General features: G+C 42.6%; 1 protein-coding gene and 1 pseudogene across 12 annotated transcripts in view; both read left to right on the plus strand.

The window, feature by feature from the left end:
* Positions 1-591: 591 nt before the first annotated feature.
* On the plus strand, positions 592-972 carry LOC113908741 (annotated as a pseudogene).
* A 1,613-nt stretch (positions 973-2,585) lies between these two features.
* The window catches only part of MAP2K5 (mitogen-activated protein kinase kinase 5), a 246,134-nt gene continuing 231,973 nt past the window's right edge, over positions 2,586-16,746 (plus strand). For 9 of the 12 annotated variants that reach the window (XM_027571020.2, XM_027571025.2, XM_027571023.2 and 6 more), the window contains exons 1-2: positions 2,586-4,269; positions 10,454-10,502. In XM_027571020.2, the coding sequence (XP_027426821.1) occupies positions 4,135-4,269; positions 10,454-10,502 (184 nt within the window). In that variant the 5' untranslated portion in view covers positions 2,586-4,134. Of the gene's footprint in view, positions 4,270-5,318; positions 5,412-10,453; positions 10,503-16,746 lie in introns of all 12 variants that reach the window. The other 3 variants (XM_027571030.1, XM_027571031.1, XM_027571033.1) reach the window with 2 other exon arrangements.

The following is a 16,746-nucleotide window of genomic DNA, read 5'->3' on the forward strand; positions in this document are numbered from 1 at the left end:
TTAATCAGCAAGTATTTGAGTGTTATATATAAGGGCCCACAGTAGGCCCTGAAGGAGATAAGTGGAATTCTCGAGCATAGGAGGGAATCAATATTTGCTATAAAATTTGTAGTTCATTGGGAGTCTATAATGGTTGTTATTCTTGATGGTGGTGGTGGCGGCAAAGCAAAGGAGCAAGTGAGACTTAAGACGGGCAAGAAATGTATATGGCAGTTGCATTCCTATTACTCAATCCACCTTGCCTTCAAAATCCATTCATTTACTCAACAGATATTTAAGTGCCCACTGTGTGCCAGGTACTATTTTAGGTGCTAGGGACATGGCAGTGAATAAAGACACACACAGTTCCCCTCCCTCATTACCTTAGAGTTTAATGGAGAGACAAACAAATGAGTGAAACCCCTGATATGTTAGATAGTGATAAGTGCTAGGAGAAAAATAAAAGAGCTTGTATCTATGGGTGGAGTGGGTTTGGGGCTGGTTTGTAATTTCCATAGTGTGTGCTAAAGGAAGGCTGCAGCTAGAAGGTGACATTTAAGTCCAGACCTACAGAATGTGCTCTTCTGGGGAGGGCATCCATGGGTGTTCAGAATGGTCCAGCGTTTGACATACCGTCGCAGGCTGTCCTACAATACAGCTTCTAACAAAACTAGACTGTCCACAAGCCCTGATAATAGAATTGTTTACCTTTATACCAACAAGGTTGGGAAAGCACCAAAATCTCCATGTAGCCTATGCCCAGGCTGACTTCGAGGAGTTCGTGCTGTGAGACCTAAAGTCCTTATGAGGTTGTCTAAAACAGAAAAACATGTCAGCAGGGCCTATGGTGGTTCCATGTATGCTAAGTGTGTTCAAGACAGGATCAAGCATGCTTTCCTTACCAAGGAGCAGCAAATCGTTGTGGAAGTGTTGAAATCACAAGCACTGAGTCAGAAAGCTAAAAAAAGAAAAAAAGGAGCCGTTTTTGAGTAATAAAACAATAACAACAACAACAGCAAAAGACCTGCAGAATGCGAGGCAGTGAGCCATCTGGATACCAGGGCTAAGAGCAATCCAGGCAGGGGAATGGCAAATGCAAAGGCCCTGAGGTAGAATGCCTGATGTGTTCAAGGAACAGTGAGAGGAGGCTGGTGTGAATGAGGGAGAGTAGTAGGAGATGAGGTTTGAGGGTCCAGAAAGTGTCGGGAGCAGAATGTGCAGAGTTTTATAGGTCAAGGAAAGGACTTCAGTTTTTACCCTGCACAAGTTAGGAAGCCATCTGGAGAATTTTAACCAAAGGAGTGACTTATCTAACCTTGGCAACTGAGTTGAGAATAGAGTAGTGGCAAAGGTGGAAACAGAAGATTAGGAGAAAACAGCAATGGTAGTTTGAACTGGGGTAGCAGCTGTGAAGTGGTAGGAAGGAGTCAGATTCTGGGTTAAGAACTCAAGATTGAGAGCAAGGTAAAAAGAGATGAAAGAAAACCTCTGTGATTTACAATAGCAAAATGGATTTTCCTCATTAAAAATATATCACTTTACAACAACAACCATAAATAACCCTCTTTAAAACTGGGCAAAGTGGGGAGCCTAAGTGGCGTAGTCAGTTAAGTGTCCAACTCTTGGTTTTGGCTGGGGTCATGATCTCAGCACTGTGAGACAGAGCCTTGTGTTGGGTTCTGCGCTCAGTACTCAGCATGGACTCTGCTTGAGATTCTCTCTCCCTCTCTCTCTGCCCCTCCTGCTCATGATCTCTCTCTCTCTCAAATAAATCTTTTTCTTAAAATGGGTAAAGGAATTAAATAGACAGTTCCCCAAAGAAGATATATAAATGGCCAACAGGCATGTGAGAAGATGCTCAACATCACTAATCACTAGGGAAATGCACATTGAAACCACAGTGAGATACCACCTAACATCCAATAGGATGGCCAATATCAAAAATACAGAAGATAGCAAGTGTTGGTGAAGATGGGGAGAAATTGGAACCCTCGTGCATTGCTGGTGGGAATGCAAAATGGTGCAGTCGTTGTGGAAAACAGCATGGTGGTTCCTCAAAATATTAAAAATAGAATTACTATATGATCCAGCAATTCCACTTCTGGGTACATACCTATCCAGAAAAATTGAAAGTACAAATTGAGTTGGTTTTCCCCATAGTACTATGAATTAAAAAGCTGTTTAACAACTGATAGGTTCATAGAAAATTTCTAGTTTTGTGGTCTATTTTCTCAAATAATAGGAAATGAACTTTCAATGAAAGGTACATGGGGACCTTGGGCACACTGTTTACTTTTCACGGGACTGAGGTGCAGGTGGAAAAGGGCAATTTCAGAATATCTGGAGCATCTGATTAAATGAATTTTTACCTAAGCTATTAATCTACAATAACTAAAAAGAGATAATTTATCTCCTACACGGACTTTCAAATTAAATTTAAAAGAAATTCAGAGAAAAATATGCACAAAATTTTTTGGTATTATACTGAACTAATCAACATTTAAATTATTTTCTCTCGCGCGTGCATAAACTGAGTGTTAGGGGGAAACTGTCACTCCTCTCCCACCAAATTTATACAAAATTCAGCACCCAACTGCAAAGCGACATGTGCCCCTTTATTAGCAGATTATGGACCAACCTACACGTTGCAATTTGTAAACAAACTTTTATCTAGGCACCATAGATCAACACAATTGTGCACTTTAAAATGAGGTTAACAAGGCATTTAAAAAACAACCCAGGGTGATTGCTACTGCATGAGCTATCACCGATTGCGTAAACATTGCTATCTAGTTGAAAATTTATGGACGAGACCGGATATTTTCTGCAACGATTTAATAACATAACATGATGCCACTACTGCAGCTGTCCCCTGGCAGTTGAACTCTTCCCTGATTTTTTTAACTGTTGCTTTTGAACTTGCTTTTGAACAGAGGGATGTTTACTATTTCAGGGCAATCGTGAGGTAAAACAAAAAGAATTCATATACTCGTGGCTAATACGAGAGGAAGACGATGACCTTCCGCATCTGTGGCGTGGAAGAAGGAAGAGAAAAAGACAAGCACTTTTTGAGTTCTTGCCTTGCTCTTGCTGATTTGACGCACAAACCCCGTCAATGTAGACGGCTTGACAAAGTAGGGGATAAAGGAGAGCTGCACTTCTTTCTGGGGCTGCCGCAAACGGTACGCAATTTTGTGTCGTCAATTGGCTTTTGACCGACCCAGTCCCAGTTCAGTTTCGTCCTTCGTTTGTTAGCTGGTTTCACCTGGCCGCCTTTAACGAGGGTCGGGAAAGGCAAGGACCGTCACTCAGTCACCGCGGGCGGCCACAGGGCGTCGGAGTTATCCCGACTGGGCAAGCCCCGCCGGCCCTCCTGCGGGTCCCCACACTCTGAGCGCACTCCCCGGGTCCCGCCCGCCCCGCCGCGGGGGCGGGGCCCGACGGGAGCTGCCCTCTTCCAACATGGCGCCGTGGGAGGCGGGTCCCTCTCGCCGGCTCCCGGGGTTCCGGTGCCGTGCGTTTTGGTTCCGGAGTAATAGTGCCCTCGCCGCGCCTTCCTCCTCCTCCTGCCGCCGCCGCTGCCGCCGCAGCCGGAACGTTCGGCCTGGGGCGGCTGGGGTTGAGCCCGTGCGCGCCGCGCCCTCTCACTCGGGGTGGGGAGCACGACTGGCTCCCCGACCCTCTCGCGGAAGGCCCTCCTCAGCTTTCGCGTGGTCTGGGGGCCCCGGGGCTCCTTCCAAACAGCCCCCGACTGAGTCCGGTCCAGTCGGGGACCCTCCACTCTCCACTAAGGAGGAGTGGACACCTGCCGCTCTGCCTCCCTAAAACGGGGTCGTCTCTTCACACCCACGCAGACGGCTGAGAGCTTCACGATCCCCTTTCGCCCAGTTTTCCAACTCCAGAACCTCTGACCTCCGCTAGTTCCTACCGGCCCCTTCTTCCTGCCCCGTCCACGCTCACAGGGAGGCAGCCCCGACCCCATACAGCCTGGGTCTGGCTCGGTGCCTGCGGGCTCCTTCCAGACCACCCCTCCTCTCTTTACTGCCCACCCCCCAGCCTCCTCTCCTCGGTCCCCTTGTCACCTCTTGGAGCCCTCTCTTAACCAGGATCCAGTGGGTACCTCCTACCCCAGGATGTGAGTCCCTGTAACCTGTAATGCTGTGGCTGGCCCTTGGCCCCTTCCATGCCATGGAGAGCCAGGTGCTGGTGATTCGTATCAAGATTCCAAATAGTGGCGCGGTGGACTGGACAGTGCACTCCGGGCCGCAGTTACTCTTCAGGGATGTGCTGGTGAGTGGTGATCTCAGTCTTCAAATCCCATTGAGGAGGGCTCAGGGATTTGTGGGGTAGTCAGCGTCTTATCCACTGAATCTGAGCCTGGTGGCCCGAGCTAGTGGTGGTGGCCATTGCTGGCCTCCTGTGAGGGCAGTTTTATTGCTTCAGCGACGGCATTGATTAATTGCATGTACTGAAATCTGGCAATTGTGCAGGGCCCTGGGGAAATAGAGATGAATCAGATTGAACCCCTGCCCTCAAGGAGCTCACAGCCTGGACTGGGACGTACACACAGAAGCAACCAGCTGGATGCAAAAAGCTGAGTCTAGAAGTTTCTTCCTCAAGTATTTCTCAGAATGTCCCTGGCCAGATTCCAGCCATGCCTTTCTACCGAGTTCCCTGAACTTGTTGACTCCTGGAGAAAGGGAAACTAGGCAGCTTGAATTTGCCATGTTTCATCAAACCTAAGGTGTCATTTTTTTAAGACACTATTTTATGTACCACTCAGAAAGAAAAAATACTGCCCGTTAAACTGTGACCTGCTGCACATTATACAAAAGTAGCCCAATTTCGGAGATGCTAGCGTTGAGGGAAAGGGTACATCTTGGAATCAATGCTGTGTCATTACTCTCAGGATACTCAGAACATATTTCACATAAAGTCATGGGATGTGAGAGCAGAGTGTAACCTTGGCGGTGGCCTGTTGGGACCTCTTACCTTTTTTGAGATAGTTACTGAGGAGCAGTGAGGCGGAATGGCTTTTCCAAAACTGTGTTGCTCCTGAGTGGGCGAGTCAGTACCAGAACTCAGATTTCCTTACTTAGTAATTTTTTCCCACAGCTGCACTGCCACTTCTCATCTTTTAGCACACATTTGAGATAGCCAGAGTGCATTGTGCCCATTTTATATATTGAATGATTGAGGTATGAAAAGCAGAACTGACATACCCAGAAGCATGTTGCAGGTGCCAAATCTATGGTGCATTTTACCTACAAGATAAGATGGGGTGGAGCAGAGATTCTTGGGAGGAGGGAGATCTCTGATGTGATTTTTTTTTTTGGTAGTCCTAGGTGACTCAATCAAAATTTGATTCCTGTACCTACATTTTGAATTCTGGATTTTACTGACCATTCTGGATTTTACTGACCACGCAGAACGTAAGAGATTTTCAGGTGTCTGGGCCAGGAGTCCTGAAGCTGGAGTGAGCCAGCAGCTTCCAATCTTGTACACCAAATGTTGCCCTTCCCTTTGCATATGGAGTTCACACATTCACATACATACAGATTTCCTTCCTCATGACAAGGCCCAAACTTTTTAGCACGGTCCTCTAGGCCCACGTGGATTGGCTTGTGCTTACCTGGCACCAGCTCCATCTCTCACCACACCCCTGGGAGCACCATGTGCTCCAGGTACATAGAACTAACCTTGAGTTCTTCCAGGCTGTCTCCACTCAGCCCCTTTCTTCAGCTGGCCAACTCCTACCTGCCGTTCAGAGCCCAGCTTCACTTTTCCTCTACCTTAATCTTGGTTATGTGCCCATCCTTTGTGTTCCCACAGCTTTGCTCCAGCAAAGGTCACAGGTTTTGTCACAGTTTTGTCTGTCTGTCTCTTCCACTAAAATGGTAAACTTCTGGAGGAGATGGACTTTTCTGTCTCCCCTCTGTTTCTGGAGCTCCATAGCATCCCGAATTTTTTTTTTTTTTTAAGATTTTATTTATTTATTTGACAGAAAGAGACACAGCGAGAGAGGGAACACAAGCAGGGGAAGTGGGAGAGGGAAAAGCAGGCTTCCTGCTGAGCAGGGAGCCCGATGCGGGGCTCGATCCCAGGACCCTGGGACCACGACCTGAGCCGAAGGCAGATGCCTAATGACTGAGCCACCCAGGTGCCCCCCAAAATATTTGTTCAAATATTTCAAAGGGAGCTTCAAAGAAGATGCATGCAATTATGGTTTTGTGGACCAGGCTACTGGGTTTTGAATCTAGAAACATGGGTTTAATTGCAAGCAGTCCCACTAACTAGGCAAGTCACTCTGCCTCTTTTAGCCTTAGTTTCCTTACTTGTAAAATAGGGACTGTACCTGTTTTCAAGACTTGCAAAGATTAAGTGGGGTCATGCCTGTGATGAGAAAGATGTGAGCTTTCTTTCACTTTGCTCATTTGAAATAACAGAAGGTATTATTTAAAATAGAATGGTGCAGGGGCACCTGGGTGGCTCAGTCAGTTAAGCGTTTGCCTTCGGCTCAGGTCATGATCCCAGGGTCCTGAGATTGAGCCCCACATTGGGTTCCCTGCTCAGTGGGGAGCCTGCTTTTCCCTCTCCCCTGCCCCTGCTCATGCTCTCTCTCACTCTGTCTCTCTCAAATAAATAAATAAACTCTTAAAAAAAAAATAGAATGGTGCAATGTTTAGAAACACAAACTCTGGGCCAGACTCCCTGGGTTTAAATTGCAAGCCTTACCAGACTCACTTTGGGCAATGTCTTCTGTGTCTTAGTTCTCTATCTGTAAAAAAAAAAAAAAGTGGAGGGTGGGAGATAAAAATAGTGCCCACCTGATAGAGTATGAGGACTACTGGAGTTGATATACATAAAGCACTTAGAACAATCTGGAATGTAGTAAGTGCTTTATAAGTATTGTTGTTATAACATAAGGGACAAGGCCTGGCTGGGTCTTCTGCTTCTCAAGCATCTCTCAGTGGTTCCTTGGCTCCAGGCTGACTGGCCTTAAAGTAAACTTTGCACAAATGGTCCCACCATCTAGAACTCAGAGTGCCATGTGTCTTCTCACATGCACATGCACAGGTAAGCCCAGGTGGAGCATGCTTTGTCAGGAAGGCCTGATGAAGGGCTCTTAGCAATGGGTGCTGTGCTCTCTCTTATGCTCCTAATAGCAGGCTCTATGAACTGCATGCCCAAATCCTGGTGGACATCTATGATCTCTTCTCTAGGGTCACCTCATCTTTTCCTCAAGAAATTGGCAAAAAACCACAGATACATCAGCGTCTTTGGCTTAGAGCCTTAAAATTTAAAGCCCAATGAAATCTGGAAGCATCCCCTTCATCTAATATCACTTCACCCCAGTTTTCAAATGAGGGAGCATAACCCCAGAGGGGGAAAATGCTAAAGCCACACAGCTCATTTTGGGCCACACCAGAAACAGAAGCCAGAAGCAGTTTGTTGTCACTGAGTCATCTGTACCTGAGCATGTTTTGGATGTGGGGTTGTGGTTGAGGGCTCTTGTCACAGCTCCATCAAATGGCTGGGAAACCCTTGAGAAGTCACTCGGCCTCTCTGGGTCTTTGTCCTGCATCTGAATAATTAGAGACTGGCTGGTCTCCAAGGGCAGAGACATTTGGTGATCTGCTTTTCAGCTTTATTTTCTGTGTTCTGTTCCTTGTAGACCACAGCCCCCAGTTTTGGGAAGATTGTGCAGGAGATCTCAACTAGTCAGTAGGAGGAGAGACTGTTCCTCTTATTCTTCTTGCTATTTCAATCCTGTCTCCCAAGTCCCAGCTCAGATTTCCCCTCATCTTTGAAATTTTTGTCTAAACGGAGCCTTTGATTTTTTCCTGCCTCCTGAGTTAGCAAATACTTATTTGCTATTTATGTCTTTTGTTTGGCTCTTATAATACTATAAGTGCTCTATTTTGTTACTCTTTTAGGTTTGTCTTTATCTCTGTGACCAGACTAGCATCTTTCTAAATCTTATTCTTCTATAGCCTACCGCTTTGTGATCTTTATGCTCCTGGCCTGTTGAGATGCTTAATTATACTTTTGGCCCACCATATAGTTGATGGATTTATTAAAAGCACAGAGAAGAAAAGGATCAAGAAATGATCACCATTAAGATATTTAAATTTAATTTTTCTTTTGAAACCTTCTTTAGGTAAATGTTATGTTGAGAATTAAGACAGGTGTTTTTTGGGGGGGGAATAAGTCGCTTAAAATATAACTGGAAAATATACATAAAATTATTAAATGTGCCCTGCTTAGAAATAACCAGTAGGTATTAACTAATTTTGAAGCTTTTTAGCCCTTTGGCATTATGATAAGCCCCACTTTATTTGCTTTAACAAAATAAGGTAGTTGGTTGTGTTCACATGGTTCTCATGATTCTCTCAAGCAAGTTTGCTTTTTCTTTCTCCTTTTCCCCACATTAGGTGTAAAACCTATGTGGCTCCTTGATTATGTTGATGTGCAAAGGATGCCATTGCTGCCAAGCAAGGTTTTCAGCTAGTTATTAGAAATTTGCTGCTTGATGGGTTCTGCTATTCATAAATAGGAAGGATCCTAAATTAGGTTGCGATTACTATAGAGTTCACATCTCAAGATTGAGGTGGTCAGAGCTCCCTTGAAGTAACCAGAGGTAACCTCAACTTGGAGGGTTGGGGGTGGAGTCCCCCGGCTTATTTTTAACTACACACCCAGCTAGAAAAGGTCCTCAGTAAATGCTATGGAAGGATGACGTAGGTGAATGAATGACCATCCACCGATCCTTGGGTGCTGAAATTTAGGGTTTCATTGTGAGGTAAGCTTTGTGACATTCCAGTCATCAGTGACTTGTTTTATTTAACAGACACTCATGTGGCGCTTACCACATGCTAGACACTCTTCTACGCACTTTACAAATATGAACTCATTTAGTCCTATGAGGTAGGTACAGTTTCGATCTCATTTTACACAGAAGGAAACTGAGGCGCAGAGAGACTCAGTCACTCAGCTACTGAATGGCAGAGCCAAGGTCCAGCCTTAGCAGTTCGGCCCTAGTCCACATAGTCAGGCTTTACACTAGTTGCCTGCATAGTATATTCCATACTTGCTCTACAGTTTCCATTTACCTGGCAATAAATACTTTCTGCCTGTAAGTGTGTAGAATTTCTTTTAACACTAAAATTTTTCAGAAATACTTCCTCAGAGTTGATGTCTCATTTGCTAAGACAAGAATCAGAAGGAAAAAAATCACCTCCTTTGACTCTAATGAGCGAGGGCTGCCTCAAATAGCTCTCTTTGATCAATTTTATATGCACAGATTTATTTTTCAGGAAAAAAAAAGGCACTGTAGAGGCAAGGCTATTATGCAAATTTCCACTGCAGCAAAAGCTTCTAAAGAACTGCCTTTGGAAGGAAGTTGCAGCCGCCACTCTGCTAAGTGCCCCGCTTGGAAGGGCTTTGGGCTCCCTGCTGAGAACTACTGCAAGCCGCTTTATCAGCCGGCTGCCTGGTGCCAGTTCCTGGCAGAGCCCAGGAGGAACGTTGTGGCAGAGGTCCCCGAGAGAACAGTGAGGTTTGCAGACCATTTGGGTTAAGCTGGACGTAATGGAGGGTCACTTTTCCCAGAACTGGCTATTTCTTGAAGATGTTCCATGCCTCTCTAACTAAGCTGTCTCTGTAGACTGATTTTCAAGATTGCAACCTTACGGGTTCATTTAAACATGGATATCAGATTATATACCTTAGACAAAAATCTTTCGTAGGCTAGATTAACTCTGTTCCGGTGTCACTAAATGTATGTTTTCCAGTAAAGGTTGATAAAAATTGTATCAAATGTAGTGCTATAGGTTAATATCATCATTGGAATAATATATCATGGAAACTTGTTTTTTTTTTTTAACTCTGCACTATGAATACAAGGCGAGATGTTGCTAGTTACATATCAGAAACTACATTTGTTGTCTACAATGTGCTAGGCTAACTTCTGTTTATTACTTAATTGCATTATCTCTGTGAATATTACTAGACCCATATTGGAGGATAATCAAATAGAGGCTCAGAGAGGTTAAGTAATTTGTTTGCAGTCACACAGCTAGTAAGTAGAGAGCTGAGATTCAAACCCAGCCTAGTCTGACTCCTAAACACCTTTCTATTGGTAGTATATTCCACAGCCTTCCATAGAACAAACTGTGTGTGTTTTTTAAATACACAAACAGTGTGTATACGCTGTTGAATCAAGAGTGAAAGATTATGGTATTAATACAGACTAGATTTGGTAAAGAACCCTCCCCCCCCCCCCAGTCCCCAAATAGAGATTTAAACTCCGGGCTTACATTGCTGGGCTAAGTGTGATTATGAGCTAATGTTTTTATAGTTTATGCCAACATTTCAAAAATCTTTTTCAGGTTCTCATATTTCCTCTAGGATTTGCCACATGTTAGCAATAAAGAAATTGCTAATTGTGTTTCTTTATTCTTTCTTTGTTTAGGATGTGATAGGCCAGGTTCTGCCTGAAGCAACAACCACAGCGTTTGAATGTAAGTCTGGCTTGTATACTTTCTTGACTATTCCTTTCTGCAGTAATTTTTCAAAGGGTTTATGGGTTGCATTACTTTAGAAACTGACAAAAACAGATTATTTATGATCATCATATGGTACATTTAAATATTTATAAATTAATGCAAGTTTAATGATGATACTGAACTGAGTAATATTTTCTTATTTAATCATATCTTGGGTGTGCATATTTCTATAATATAGCTTTAATTACCAACATGACCTTTATCTGCTCTTGCTCCTCACTGTAATAATATTGTGGGACAAAATGAAACCTGTAAACTACCTGTAGGCCAGTGATTATTGATTAAGAGATTGTAATCCATTGCTGCTTTAAAACAGTAACAGAGTAGAACTTTTAAGTGAGCATTGCATGGAATAATTCTGTTTTAGTGGGGCTTGGTGTGGCTGGTACATGATGACAGTAGCCCTTCAGGTCTTGAGACCTTCCTCCTTACCTTCTCCCCCGGCCCCCCCCGCCGCCCTGCAGTTGGCTTGGGCATTGGGAGGGGCAGAATGGACTAGAAAACCAGTTTTGAGATGAGCCAGGTCATTGCAGGGCATGTTAGGGTTTAGGAATGTTAAGATGAGGGTTTAGTTCATAGAAAGGGGCTCTGGTGTTGAGAAGGATAGAGTGGGATTTTTAGCTGTGGTTCCTGTCTTTTCTTTTGAAGGTGAGGGCCATTTTTCGCTGAGAAAATGTACAATTTCTCCACATTATAGTTTATTTGTTGTTCTTGGTTTTTAAGCAGATGGTTAATGACAGTGAGTACAGTGTCCTCTCTTTTATTTATGTTCTCTTTGGAGGACAATTTGATAATACCTATTAACCAAAATATAAAATGTGCAAAACCTTTGATTCAGCAGCTTCACATCTAGGAAGCTGTTCAACAGAGATACCTGCCCATGTGTTGAATGCCCTTCAAACAAAATATTCATTGTGGAATTATTTTTAATAGGAGAAAATTAGAGGAAAGCTAAATGCCTAGGATAGTGGATTCATAAGTTATCCATTATCTGAAGCAGCAGCCAATTGAACAGCAGCTAAAAAGAATGGGTTAGGATTTTATGCATCGGCATGGGAAGATTTCCATGATATATTGTTGAATAAACAAATAGTGTATGGTATGACCCCGTTTTGTAAAATAGCTAATCCCTGTGCCTCCCTGCTTTGTGTCTATACTGAGAGACAAGGATGTGACGAGTGCCCACCACAGTGCCTTACAGTGGTTCCCCCTGGAAAGTGGACTTCACGGTTAGAATGGGGAGTGGTTGGCTAAATGAGCACACTTTTTCCTTTCTCTCTTTCTCATTATTTGAATATTTTCGACAATCATTCCATGTATTTAAAAGTCACTTGCATAGAACTCTTAAAATAATTAGTATTTTATTAACCACACTGGAGTCTATGTACTATTGAAAAATGGTACATGTATCTGAAGTACATATTAGTGTTGCAAGCTCTTCAGACCCTTTTTGGGAAGTCTCTGGTGGCACCAAGGGTTTCATGGACAGGCCGATAGTAAACATCTGTCATTGTTGCCAGGTGCTGTGCTGAGAACATTCCATGGTTATCTCGTTTAATTTAACCTTTGCAAGATCCCCGTGAAGTACTTCAAAGGATTGTTTTGTTTTTGTTTTTATTTTTTAAAATTAAATTTTATTTAACTCAATTAATTAACATATAGTGTCTTCTTAGTTTCAGAGGTAGAGGTCAGTGATTCATCAGTTGTAGATAACACCCAGGGCTCATTCTGTCACATGCCCTCCTTAATGCCCATGACCCAGTGACCCCCTCCCCTCCAGCAACCCTCAGTCTGTTTCCTATGATTTAGTGTCTTTTATGGTTATTAGCTCCATTTTAGTTGAGGAAAGGATATCTCCTCTGAGCAGCTTGCTCAGAGTCTAGTGAGTGGTGAAGTGGACTTCCTCATGTAGACTCCAGAGCATGTATACATTCTCAGCCACTTTTGACACTTGTTCTGCAAGTTGTAATCATTCTTGAAGTCACTTGTTCTGATTGTTCATAACTGTAGCAGAAAAGAAGCTTACTTTATACGTCGTACTTCTTGCCCTCTGGGTCCCACAAAGTGGCTTGATGTACCTGTGCCCCACTGGCTTCCATAGTTAGGGTTCATAGTAATAACATCAGTTATTCTAGCTGTCATTTATTGATGGCTTGCTCTTTGCCTGTCAGTGGACTCGATGATTTACCTAGATTGTTGCTGATCCTTACAAAAACTCTGTGAGGTAGGAAAATTATACCTTTGGGAAACTGAGGCTCAGGAACAGGAAATGATTACCAAAGTCATCAATGTGGTGGAACCAGATTTAAACACAGTTGTTTTTGGGGCGCCTGGGTGGCTCAGTTGGTTAAGCGTCTGCCTTCGGCTCAGGTCATGATCCCAGGGTCCTGGGCTCGAGCCCCGCATCGGGCTCCCTGCTCAGCGGGAGGTCTGCTTCTCCCTCTCCCACTCCCCCTGCTTGTGTTCCCTCTCTCGCTGTCTCTCTCTCTGTCAAATAAATAAATAAAATCTTAAAAAAAAAATAAACATAGTTGTTTTTGAATGTGAAACATGCACTCTTTATAACCGAGTATGTTAAAAGCCTACGAAGTTTGTTAAGTATGGTTTTCGTGACTTATGGAACAGCTCTTGAATAAATAACACTTTAATCAAAGAAATATTTATGGTAATATATTTAATACTGAAAAGTATATCTAACACTAAGAGAAAAAATGTTTAGATATCATGGTTTAAGTTCTCAGAGATGTTGTTCCTTCTTTACTGAGAAGAGGGTAGCAGCTCTATACCCATCTGTGTCTTGACCAGTTCTAGGCAAAACCAAAACCAAAACCAAAACCAAAAACAAAACCCCAAAACATAGACAAAATAGTAACAGTCTTTGTTTCTTTAGCTTAGATTAAAATCCTAGCTTGGCTTTTTTCATGATTGTCCTAGGATGACTTTGTGTTCTGACCCAAAGATCTGAACTAATAAATGGAATCTATGTAGAGGAAATATTTGGAAAGGTGTAGTTTGTAAGCTAATTTGCTGACATTTTTGAGCTATTTCAGTCGTGTATAGCTATGATGAAACAACTCCCAGTTAAATAAAACTTTGAACAAAGGTGTATTTATGGTAATATATTTAATATTGAAGAGTATACATAACGAGTTGATTTCTTTAGCAAAACAAATGGTATTGTATTTAGTAATATGAATTAAGCAACAAGAGAAAGGGTATTGTCAAATTTATCAAGGAAATGAGTTGATAAGTGGAGAGGAGGGGAAAGGTAATGGTATAGGTTCTGCAGTTCTGAGAAGTGCCGTCTATTGGCTGAGGCCTCTGACACCCCCCCCCCAAGATGGGGTTAATCTCTCTCCACACCTTTGCTAGAGTGTTGGGCCTGTCTTCTGATGAGCTGTGTGTGTGTTTCCCTTCCTCACTAGATTTTGAATGACTTAATGACAGGTACCTTGTTTTATTTCATTCTTCTTCTCTTCTTAGTACTTAGCTCAGTGCCTTGTGGGAACATCCTTGCTGAATAAAATGGAATGTTGTGTGTCCATATTCAGATGAGAATTTTAAAATTAATGTGACCTAAAGCCAAGTAAATCATTTGCTTTTTTGGATTATTTGTGCTGTTGTCCAGGCACGGGATAAAAACTGGCTGGTGGTGGACCAGTCAGGCTCCAAATTCAAATTCCCACACTTGACTAAGCCCTCTGTCCTGAGAGGGCAGAGGGTCTACAGTGACTCTGTTCTTTCCGGTTTCTGTTCCTGGGAATAATGTTTCCGAGGGGAGTTAGGCTGGATGAGGGGAGGCAGGCGCATTTATGCTGAATTCACCTCTTGGACTGATGGCCCTAGACCTTTTTCATGTTACTCCTTTTCCCCTTATAATTTGAGTGCAGATAACAATACTTTCCAGTATCTAGTGTTTGATATCTTGTTTAATTAAGAAGGTATAGATGATTTTAAAAAAGAATTTAAGTAGCATAAAATTGAAAGGAAAACTAAAAGTCCCCATTTCCCCAGTTCACTATTTAACAGTTTCTTCTGTATCCTTACGGAAGTTTTCTCTGTATGTAATATATACTATACTGCAACTAATTTCCCCTGCCTCCACTTCCACTTATAGTATATTTGGACCTCTTTCCAACATCAGCATGCACAAGTCAACTTCAGTCCTTCGGATGACTACATTATACCTCATTTTATGGCCATGGCTTAATATATTTAACCTATTGATAGACCGACCGATCTTAAGTTGTTAGCAGTTTTTTAGGATTAGAAAAAATGCTGCAGTCAACGGCATCGCCATATATCTTTCCACATTGTGGAAACATATTTGTAGGATAAATTCCCAGGAGTTGGAACTACTGAGACAAAGAGTACCCCTATTTTACATTTTAATAGCTATTACCATGTTGCTCTCTAAAGGGTGGAACCGATTTATACTCCCACCAACAATGTTTGAGAATGCCCATTTCTCTCTACCCTCACCAACTCTGGGTATTTTTTTTTATTAGCAAACTTCCTAGTCAATGTCAGTTTGAAAGGTGGAAGAGGTTACTATGTTATTGTTTTATTTGATATCAATTATAAATGAGCTCGAGTATCTTTTCACGTGTATTTTGGTTATTTGTATTTAATTTCTGTGAACCATTTTGTCACCTTTGCCCATTTTCCTTTTAAGTTGTAGGTTTCAAATTGATTTAAGGGCTTTCCAATATTAAGAAAATTGGGGCTTTGTCTTATATGTTAGAGCTATTTTTGTCTGGTTTACTGCTTTCCTTTCAGCTTGCTTTGGTCTTTTTCCCTCTTCTTTTTTTTTTTTTTCCCATGGAGAAGGTGAAGTTTTTACATGGTCAGATTTATCATATTGCCCTTGTGACCTCTGGATTTATGTCATTCTTAGGAAGGTCTTCCACATTCCAGACACTGTAAAAGCATTCATCCATATTCTTTCTTGCTCTACTTTAATAGAGTTAAGCACACACACGTTAGGTATATATATAAATACGTACGTTCATGTGTGTATTAGTGTGGGGGGTTTTTTCTGAAAAGAGCCTATATTTATTACAAATGTCAGAAGATTTTAAATATTTGTACCATCTCAGTCTGTTTTGGTGAAAGGAGGAGTCAGGTGGGGAATCCAACTTTATTTTTCAAGCACATAGACAGCTGACTCTGTACCAGTTACTGAATAATTTGTCTTTCCCCAGATGTGAGAACACTCCTGAGATGAAGCTAAATTCCATTACCGTAAAAAGGCCTGTATGTTTGCATGTGTGGGCCCTACATGTGCTGTAGGAGCTTGACATTCACATAGGCCCAGAGACCCCTGCTGATTTCCACAGTTTCATTAACAGATTAATGAGTACACCAACACACGAGGCGACACAAATCAGCTGTGCCCACTAATGAGTTTCCTGTGCATATCTGTCACATGTACGCTTCTTCCTGGATTGTGTCTAGCCAGGTGACTGCTGCAGAGTGACTGTTGGGCTGGAGGCACTGGGTGGTAAGTTTTTACTGGCGACTTGAAAGATGCACTGTAAGTCTATGTAGACAAGTGCTGACTTATACCTGTAAATACCACGTGGTCTCACTTTCCCATGGCACTCTGACTTCCCATATCTTGGTCTGTAGCCTTCATAAGTATCTTCACACTTGTCGAGTTGTGCCTCTGAGTTTTGGTTCATAAGATAGGGTTGTAGGATAAATCTTTATTTTACTTATGTTTTTCTTCAACGATGATCATTTTACGCTTCTCATTTCAGTTGTTTTACGAACTTCTGGAAGATTATTTTGGGTGGAAATTTTAAAACCAGCTCATCATTTTTTTTTAAAGATTTTATTTTTAAGTAATCTTTACACCCAGCATGGGGCTCGAATTCATAACCCCAAGATCAAGAGTCACACATTCTACCGATTGAGCCAGCCAGGTGCCCTCAGTTCATCATTTTAAATTTGGTATAATATGACCATTTAAAGCAAAATTACAAATTATATAAGTCGTAAATTCTTTCTTTTTTTTTTTTTAAGATTTTATTTATTAGAGAGAGAGAGGGCACTAGCAGGGGGAGTGGCAGGCAGAGGGAGAAGGAGAAGCAGGCTCCCCGCTGAGCAAAGAGCCCGGTGTGGGGCTCGATCCCAGGACCCTGGGATCATGACCTGAGCTGAAGGCAGACGCTTAACCGACTGAGCCACCCAGGCA

This window comes from Zalophus californianus, chromosome 6 (genome assembly GCF_009762305.2).
Source record: "Zalophus californianus isolate mZalCal1 chromosome 6, mZalCal1.pri.v2, whole genome shotgun sequence".
NCBI classification, from domain to species: domain Eukaryota; kingdom Metazoa; phylum Chordata; class Mammalia; order Carnivora; family Otariidae; genus Zalophus; species Zalophus californianus.